The sequence below is a fragment of the Cherax quadricarinatus genome, chromosome 18, assembly GCF_038502225.1.
Source record: "Cherax quadricarinatus isolate ZL_2023a chromosome 18, ASM3850222v1, whole genome shotgun sequence".
Lineage (NCBI taxonomy): Eukaryota > Metazoa > Arthropoda > Malacostraca > Decapoda > Parastacidae > Cherax > Cherax quadricarinatus.
The window spans coordinates 11,287,837-11,297,836 of record NC_091309.1 but is presented as its reverse complement, the minus strand read 5'-3'; the positions used below and the strand labels follow the sequence as shown (position 1 = coordinate 11,297,836).

The window sequence follows — 10,000 nt, the reverse complement described above, 5'->3', positions numbered from 1 at the left end:
CTTTCTTTCATTGTAAAGGTATCCCAACGTCTTTCTTTCATTGTAAAGGTATCCCAACGTCTTTCTTTCATTGTAAAGGTATCCCAACGTCTTTCTTTCATTGTAAAGGTATCCCAACGTCTTTCTTTCATTGTAAAGGTATCCCAACGTCTTTCTTTCATTGTAAAGGTATCCCAACGTCTTTCTTTCATTGTAAAGGTATCCCAACGTCTTTCTTTCATTGTAAAGGTATCCCAACGTCTTTCTCTCATTGTACAGGTATCCCAACGTCTTTCTTTCATTGTAAAGGTATCCCAACATCTTTTGTTCATGGTAAAGGTATCCCAACATATTTCTTTCATGGTAAAGGTATCCCAACATCTTTTGTTCATGGTAAAGGTATCCCAACATATTTCTTTCATGGTAAAGGTATCCCAACGTCTTTCTTTCAATGTAAAGGTATCCCAACATCTTTTGTTCATGGTAAAGGTATCCCAACATATTTCTTTCATGGTAAAGGTATCCCAACATATTTCTTTCATGGTAAAGGTATCCCAACATCTTTTGTTCATGGTAAAGGTATCCCAACATCTTTTGTTCATGGTAAAGGTATCCCAACATCTTTTGTTCATGGTAAAGGTATCCCAACATCTTTTGTTCATGGTAAAGGTATCCCAACATCCCTTTTTCATGATAAAGGTATCCCAATATCTTTTTTTTCATGGTAAAGGTATCCCAACATCTTTTACTTTGAGTATCTTGTACGCTATGATCATGTCTCCTCTCTCCTATAAAGATAAGAAGTTCGGTTGCAGATTGTCTCTCAGCGAGCACCCTCAGTTTCTGACACTATTCTTATTCATGCTTTCGAACTTGCTTGATCAGCTGGGGGCTCCAGGCTGATACCATCTGTCTGTATGTCATGTCTAAAGGATTTCGTTTAATGAGGTTCGTGAAGGCTGTTCTGAGGATTTCTGGCCTCGCATAAGCTGCGGGAGGTACACGGGTGATGTTCTTCTCCGGTGATATGTTTGGTGTGATGTTTACTCCCAGATCCTTTTCTTTCACTGATATTTATGGCTTCATTTCTCTCAGTCTGTACTCCGTCTGCGGTCTTTCTTCTCTATCTCTCTATTGAATAACCTTGTGCTTGTTGGGATTTAGCTTCAATAGCCACTCATTTCACAGCGCCGACACAAATTGTTTAAACCTGCCTAGAGACCGTCTCTGTTCGTAGTCTTCTCAACGTTTTCTGCTTAGGGGCTTCGATAGGAGAAGCGATGGTAGCAAGGAAACAGATACTGAGTGCTATGGAAGCGTTGTATTGATAATTGTGGCGGAGCCTGTCGGTCTGCTTGTCTGCTAGGCCTGGTCGAGAATGAGGGAGAGGCCTGGCACCTAGGTGCCTGGTTCAAACAGGGGTCACGTGACTTAAGGCTTGGCCAGGGAGCCTGTCTATAAATTGACTAGCATAGTGTATATATTACGGTGCCCTCAAGTGTAGATACGGGTTAGGTTAGGTAAGGTTGGTCAAGAAACAGGACAAGTGTTTCCTGACGCGCGTCTTAGTTATATGATGACCCACCGCTGGAGCTTTCGATCATATGACCGATTCATTCCGCTGGCTTACCATTCCACCCCTTTTAAAATTATCGATTGTCAATAGATACCTCAAGAACAGTGTGTCAATAAGAATATTTGCATCTGATCGTCTTCCTCCTCCTTCTCCTTTTCCCCTTCTTCTTCTTCCTCCTCCTCCTCCTCCTCCTCCTCCTTTGCCACTCTCACTGATCATTCGTCTGCATTTTTAACGCTCTGTAAACGGAGGAACAGCCGATGTCAATTCTCTTTTGAGGTATACTGTGTATGTATGTATTATGTAACTGTGTGAGGTAATGCAAGGTTGAGAGGCGGGTGCCAGGAGCTGGAGCCCTAACCTCTTAGGTACAAACACACACACACACACACACACACACACACACACACACACACACACACACACACACACACACACACACACACACACACACACACACACACACACATACACACACACACACACACACACACACACACACGACAGGTCAAGTGTCTCTCGAAAAGTGCCTTTGACACCCGGTAACACACTGCACATATATGATCAATTAAAGGTGTTTGATGGACGGTGGTGATGGTGAGTGAATAAATGAACGTGAGTAAGTGAGTGAGTCAGTGAATGAGTAAGCAGTTGAGTCATTCATTATCTATTACCTGGAGTTTACCTGGAGAGAGTTCCGGGGGTCAACGCCCCCGCGGCCCGGTCTGTGACCAGGCCTCCTGGTGGATCAGAGCCTGATCTATAATGACACAACTCTCATAAAAACAACGTCTTCAACGTTAAAAAAAATACTTCTTACCAGAAGTCCTTGGGGGTGGCAAGCCAGGTGAAGGGAATGAGTGTCAGTCCTATGATGAGGCACCAGGCACACTGGGAGATGTTAGGCACCAGCTGCGCCAGCAGGTCATATACCAGCTGTGATATCAACAGCAGGTACACTGTGCCGGCTCCGAAGAGAGTCAAGCCTAGCGATATCTCTGTGACTATTCTGAAAGAGAGAAGAAGAGAGAAAAAAAGAGAGAAATGTTAAGTTCTGATTGGCAGTTCGTTTGACGATTCCTTCCTCCTTGGACATAAGAACGATGGTGGAGATCAGAGAGCATTCAGGATGAGTTCAAGAGAATCCAATGCAAACGATGTATTGAGAAGACACCCGCCCACGTCCACAGGGACCCTCAGCGGTAGGAAAATTAATGGAATCAATAATTGTGGATTCAAGTCGTATTCACTTCGAGGGACGTGATTTGATTACTGAATCTCAACCTTGTCTCTTGTTTGTTGATCTTTTTTCTCTAAAATAGCAGTAAAAATAGGCACCTGTGTGCTAGCCGACTGTTGGGGGTGGTATTCAGAGAAAACAGCATGTTGGTACGTACTCTGGAGTGTCATCCTGTGTGCAAAATGATCCCATGAGAAATCTTCTTGTACTCAGATGTGTCCATTTATCGAAAAGTGACGCCTTAACTATGATTCATTATCAACCATAAATCCTCTTAACTCCACGAGTGTCAGTTGTGACTTGATCGCATCAGAAGTCAAACAGAGATATGTTTGAATTGTGGACATTGCAATCTGATTACATCTTTTGTGGATTCCCCCCTCACATTGGCCTTCAAATATTAAACAGAACTGGTGAATTGGTAAGGCGTATGTCATTAAGAAGTTAGTAGAGGACAATAATGCGTAAATGACTTCAGTTGAACTTCACTAACTTAAGACAGAAGAAGAATGACACCAATCAATCCCTCTTCCTGAAGGACTGAAGGAGCAACATGCCTACAGAGCATCCAGCAAGACTCTTGTGTGTCACTACTGTCAGACTCCACCTGGGCTACAAATACTTCTGGGAGTTTGCACCACCACCTGATGTAGACATAATTATATGTAAACTTTGCCAGAGGAACTATTTTCACACCTTGCATTATCATGTCCCGGGATGCGGAAACGAAAAAGAAATAATGAATTCGGAGACCAACTCAAAAAATGTTCAAGAAACAAACTATTTTACTCACAGTGAAAGGTTTCCAGCCATTCTGGGAAAAATACCCCGACTGCCTATTTTCAATAACCCCTGAATAATGCAGAACTACGTTTAATGAATAACTGAAGTGTAACGAATCCTAGTTCTCCACAATAACCCACCTGGAGACACAAACGCAGGAGACAAATGTTTTGTGGTTGAATCAGTGATTGTGTTAAGTTAGTAATATTGTTCTCAGTTCGGTAAATTTGTAAATAATGCAATTTATGACCAGTGTAACTTGTTTATCAAGTACCAGTGTTGGTGTCTGAGTCCTAGACCCATTATGTGCCTCTGTAATCCTATGACTACTGCCCACTTGATGGGTATGAGTTACATGATAAACCTATAAGATTCATCAAAGCTGTATAAGAAAAAAATAGACTCAACTAAGGTGTGTAAGACAACATTAGACTCAATTAACCTGTGTAAGACAACATTAGAATTAGCTAAGCTGTGTAAGACAACATTAGACTCAATTAACCTGTGTAAGACAACATTAGACTCAATTAAGCTGTGTAAGACAACATTATACTTAGCTAAGCTGTGTAAGACAACATTAGACTCAATTAAGCTGTGTAAGACAACATTAGACTCAGCTAAGCTGTGTAAGACAAATTAGACTCAGCTAAGCTGTGTAAGACAATATTAGACTTAGCTAAGCTGTGTAAGACAACATTAGACTCAGCTAAGCTGTGTATTAGACTCAGCTAAGCTGTGTAAGACAACATTAGACTCAACTAAGTTGTGTAAGACAACATTAGACTCAATTAAGCTGTGTAAGACAACATTAGACACAGCTAAGCTGTGTAAGACAACATTAGACTCAGCTATGGTGTGTAAGACAACATTAGACTCAACTAAGCTGTGTAAGACAACATTAGACTCAATTAAGCTGTGTAAGACAACATTAGACTCAGCTAAGCTGTGTAAGACAACATTAGACTCAACTAAGCTGTGTAAGACAACATTAGACTCAATTAAGCTGTGTAAGACAACATTAGACACAGCTAAGCTGTGTCATTAACTCAACTAAGTTGTGTAAGACAACATTAGACTCAATTAAGCTGTGTAAGACAACATTAGACACAGCTAAGCTGTGTAAGACAACATTAGACTCAGCTATGGTGTGTAAGACAACATTAGACACAGCTATGGTGTGTAAGACCACATTAGACACAGCTAAGCTGTGTAAGACAACATTAAACACAGCTAAGCTGTGTAAGACAACATTAGACTCAATTAAGCTGTGTAAGACAACATTTGACTCAATTAAGCTGTGTAAGACAACATTAGACTTAGCTAAGCTGTGTAAGACAACATTAGACTCAATTAAGCTGTGTAAGACAACATTAGACTCAATTAACCTGTGTAAGACAACATTAGACTTAGCTAAGCTGTGTAAGACAACATTAGACTCAGCTAAGCTGTGTAAGACAAATTAGACTCAGCTAAGCTGTGTAAGACAACATTAAACACAGCTATGGTGTGTAAGACCACACTCGGGTGTTAGTAGTAATCAGTGTGGTGAGGCTGACACAGCGGGGGTTTGGACACTTGTACATAGTTCAGAATATTGACTAAAATAAACGTTTTCGTCACGAATGGCTTCATTAGTGTTGAGGAAGGACTGATGAAGCCACTCATGGTGAAACGTTTCTTCTATGTCCTGACCTGTATACACACGTGTCTTTTTCAACGTTTCGGTCATGTGTGCAAGAAACTCCTCTAGTACCTGCTGGGAGGATTTAATCGTTGGCTAAAATAATATATTCCACGGACTTCAGAAAATATCTTCCTTCTAGGCACATCCACTCTGCAAGAAGACGTTTGAGATATTAAACCTAGCTCTCTTTTTATCTTCAAGATATTTTACCCACACTTTGCCTATGAGATTCGATAAATTCGTGTGGATCATTGGATTGGTGGAGGCTCGATCCTCCGTTCACCGGTGTAGTTGTCCCTCAGACGTCTTCAGAACTGTGCGAGTTTACAGTCTCAACCAGGTTTACCTGTGGTTATAATTGACTTATTTATTCTGTACCTATCTCTTTATCCCCATTCCCTTCTTTCTTCCCTCCCATCAAATATCTCACTTAATGAGGGAGCTTCTCAGAGCTCGTTACGGTTTGAGGTCAAAAGGAGGGCAGGGTGGGGAAGAGAGGGGAAAGGGAGGGATGGAAGGGGACCGAAGGGGGGAGGATTGAAGAAAATAAAGAGAGGTGAGAAGATGGGAGGTGAGAGGAAGGGTGGAAAGGAGCTTGAAGAGGGAGAGGGAGAGAGAAGGATAGACAATTTGAGAAAAACTAACATTAATTGTGTCTTGATGAAGACAATCAACCCAGAAGAGAAGTGCTCATTTGCCTTCCACACGTCAATTAAGCAGGGAGGGGAGGAATAGATGGAGGAAGGAGGGATTGAGAACAGGTAGTGAGGGAGGGAGAGCGTGAAGGGACGGGAGGGTGACAAGGCAGAGGTGAAAGGGCGAATGAAAAGGTAGGGAAGGGAAAAGGGGCAGAGAGAGAAAGCATAGAGCAAAAAGGGGATAAAAGACAGGAGGGGAAAGGGAGGAGAAGAGGGGAAAGGGAGGAGAAGAGAGGAAGAGGGGAGAGGGGACAACAGGAAACCCTCAATTACACAGTCGTGATTGCCTCGAAATTTGAGAGAAGGAATTAATGATGTCATTTAGATGAGTGAAACTTGAGACGTCAGAGAGGTAAACCATAACACACCTGAGAATATACACAGCAGAAGTCACACTCACTGGGCTATATCACACCTCATACTATATATATATATATATATATATATATATATATATATATATATATATATATATATATATATATATATATATATATATATATATAGTATGAGGTGTGATATATATATCAATAACAACACTGCACTAGCCAAGGAGTCGAACCCATGCTGTTTTGGCCTGCCTCATGGTAAGAGAAAACGCAGTGTTGTTATTGATCAATACCACTTGTTTCGTGGGTACAATAATATATATATATATATGTATATATATATATATATATATATATATATATATATATATATATATATATATATATATATATATATATATATATATATATATATATATTAGAAAGATGAACATCATATAATATATCAATATTAATAAAAAAGAGATAATACTGACTGGCCAGCCTTGCCGAAAGCACAGTAGGCTATGACAGGGTAGGGTCTCCTGCAGGGTGTGCTGTACTTGGGCCAGCGCTCCTCCAATAGCACCCAGCACAGTGCCAGCCTCGTCCCTGAGTAACCCACAGCAACACACAGCACCGTCAACATGGGCAGACCTACCCACCCTGGGGGAACACAAAGCAAGTAACAGAGTTTACCCTCACGTCAACAACCAAGAGTTTACGTACCTGAATAAGAGTTTACTTACGTGAATAATATAGAGTGAATCGAGGCACTCTTGACTACACGAGGGTCATTGACGCTATCATTTGAATATTTTAAGCCTTACCATAGGAATAGCAGTAAACTATCGGCGCGCGGACACACTAGCTTAGAAGAATTAGACACTTGCGCAGCAACTTGCGCAAGTGTCTTAATTCTTCAGCTTGTCGGTATTATATGCCACCGTTGTTTTGACACACTAGGTTAGGGTCAGAGCGGAGATTTCGTAGAATTACTGACCATATGCTTCAGCGATTTCACAGCAATGAGTTATTATCCGAAGGATTTTCGAGAATTTCGTTGTATTGACTGAATATCTTAGGGATTACATGTGATAACGAGGGGATGACACTGTGCGGATTTACTTAAGTTTTCCAGAGATTTCACGCGATTTCCGTTTTTCACGTATTTACTGCAATATATATATAAAGTGTACATCCCTGAGTATGAACTCGATTTAAATCGTAAATAAACGACTGCATATACCCTGTGAGAGAATATACATCACCGTTCATTGTATATACATTATTGGAATATATACGGTTTTCGATGTATATACACTGCTGGAGATTGAAAAAAAGGAGCTAATTCACTTTCAGCAATGTGCTTTCCGCGAAGCAAATTTTTACTGTGTCACGTAAAGGTGAAGGAAATTCAGTTATGTATTATCTTATTATTAGTAGTGGTAGTATGAGTAGTAAAAATAGTAGTAGTAGTAGTAGTAGTAGTTGTAGTAGTAGTAGTTGTAGTAGTAGTTATAGCAGTAGTAGTATTATAACTACAATAATCACTGCTAATCTAACAAAAAAAGGCGTAATACTTACATGTGTTAGCTATCGCCTTGGGTAGGTTGAGCACCCCGGCACCGGCCATCTCTCCTATGAGGAACATGGCCCCCAGGCCTACTGATAGGCCCTTGTGGCCTAGCGTGGCACCATCTCCCTCGCCTGCTGGGTCCTCGCTGATGGCACTGAGGCACCCGCTGGAGGTTTCCGAAGGTGGTGCCAGGTTTTCCCGCTCACCGCTGCCAAGAGAGACAATGGACATGATAGTGCCAACCAGGAGAAATACGGAGTTAGCCAGGTCACGAGGAAGCAGATAGATAAATAGACAGTGGGTTACACTAGCAGGTAGTAAGTACTGTAGACAATTTGGCAAATCCAAGTAGGTAACTATGTCCTTAAAATGTAAGGTTAATCCATATTGGTAAATCCATAAAGATAAATCCACAAAGGTACTGAAGTGACTTTGTGGATGATGTACCTCTGTATTATTTTTTACACAGGGTTTTACAAGGTGAGACTAAGGGTTCATAACTTTATTTACAAGCTAAGGGCTGTTACCTACACCATCTTATCTGATAGGCTTTTTTATTGTTATGAGACATACAAATAGGGAACAGGATGAAGTTGGAGCTATCTGTGGGAATCCCTCCCTCCTCTCTCTCTCTCTCTCTCTCTCTCTCTCACTCTCTCTCTCATCTCCTTCTCTCTCTCTCTCTCTCTCTCTCTCTCTCTCCTCTCTCTCTCTCTCTTCTCTCTCTCTCTCTCTCTCTCTCCTCTCTCTCTCTCTCTCTCTCTCTCTCTCTCTCTCTCTCTCTCTCTCTCTCTCTCTCTCTCTCTCTCTCTCTCTCTCTCTCAATCTCTCTCTCTCTCTCTCTCAATCTCTCTCTCTCTCAATCTCTCAATCTCTCTCTTTTTTTTTTTTACACAGGGTTTGACAAGTTTAAGGATCCCTAGCTTTATTGACAGCTATTTACAGGTTAAGGATTCCTAACTTTATTGGCAAGCTAAGAGCTGTTACCTACATCAGCTCATTTGAAAGCATTTTTATTGTTATGAGACATACAAGTAGGGAACAGGATGAAATTGGAGCCATCTGTGGGCCAGCATTTTCATTTGATCAACTGACGTTATCTCGTTGACATCATTATGCTGTACGAATGTGTTCCATACTCGAGTCATCCTGGGTATGTATGATCTCAGATGGAGTGATGTTCTGGAGAAGGGTACAGCCAGAGTGAAGTTGCTGCTTTCTGCCCGTCTTGTGGCATAAAAAGCTTGTTTCACGCTGTCCTCGAAGTGGATCCAAGTGTGGTATTTTGACAATATTGGCCTTGTACATAACAGTAAGGCCACCCACATCCCTCCTATGTTGAAGGCTCTGCTGAAATGACAGATCTATCCAGGATGGGTCCAGGCGAGAGATGAGACGTCTTGCTCTGTTCTCTACTCTGTCAAGCAGGTCGCAGATGAGAGGGGGGCAGGCAAACCAAGAAAGTGGAGCATACTCAAGGTGTGAGCGTACTTGTGCCTCGTACAGGATCTTGCAACCCCTACTGTCAAGCAGATGCGAGATACGGCGAAGTGCTGTAAGCTTCCTGGCTGCCTTGTTTGCAAGATTTACAACATGGTTCTTCATGGTTAGTTTGGAGTCAAATTTCACCCCAAGGATATCAACTTCTTCTCCAGGTGCCAACATCGTCCCATTCATCCTTACTACTGCACCAGCATTACCATCATGGTGCCTAGAGACGATCATCATTTGCGTTTTCTCAGGTGCAAATGTTACTTGCCATCTATTTCCTTTCCCCAAGCTGATATAGCTCTCAGCTGGTGATTGATGTAAGCAGAGCAGCTGGCATTTCTTCTCTTGGATAAGTGAATGTCAGTGTACAGTCGTCTGCATATGCATGTGATTCTGGGATGAGATGAAGAAGGTCGTTGAAGTAGACATTCCATAACAGTGGACCCAGCACACTTCCTTGTGGAACGCTTGCCCCAATAGGATGCCTTGCTGATTCCGTTCCATTGAGGACTACACTTAGAGATCTACCATGAAGGTAATCACTGAGGAGACATAGCGTAGAGCCTGCAATTCCCAGTGCTTGAAGTTTTGCTAAGAGGCCCTGGTGCCACACTCCGGTCGAAAGCGCCAGCAATGTCCAGTGCTACCACACAGCTGACTTT

The 10,000-nt window shown here is 41.8% G+C and overlaps 2 protein-coding genes across 10 annotated transcripts in view; one reads left to right on the top strand and one right to left on the bottom strand.

Moving 5' to 3' along the window:
* LOC128689204 (uncharacterized) overlaps nucleotides 1-10,000 on the top strand; it is a 520,741-nt gene that overhangs the window by 294,477 nt on the left and 216,264 nt on the right. The gene's annotated exons all lie outside the window — the stretch shown is intronic.
* Nucleotides 1-10,000, bottom strand: part of LOC128689205 (uncharacterized) — a 39,974-nt gene that overhangs the window by 7,516 nt on the left and 22,458 nt on the right. For all 9 annotated transcript variants that reach the window (XM_070086173.1, XM_070086176.1, XM_070086172.1 and 6 more), the window contains 3 exons: nucleotides 7,856-8,055; nucleotides 6,766-6,934; nucleotides 2,376-2,564 (listed from right to left, as the gene is read on the bottom strand). In XM_070086173.1, coding sequence (XP_069942274.1) covers nucleotides 2,376-2,564; nucleotides 6,766-6,934; nucleotides 7,856-8,055 — 558 coding nt within the window. The remainder of the gene's footprint in view (nucleotides 1-2,375; nucleotides 2,565-6,765; nucleotides 6,935-7,855; nucleotides 8,056-10,000) is intronic.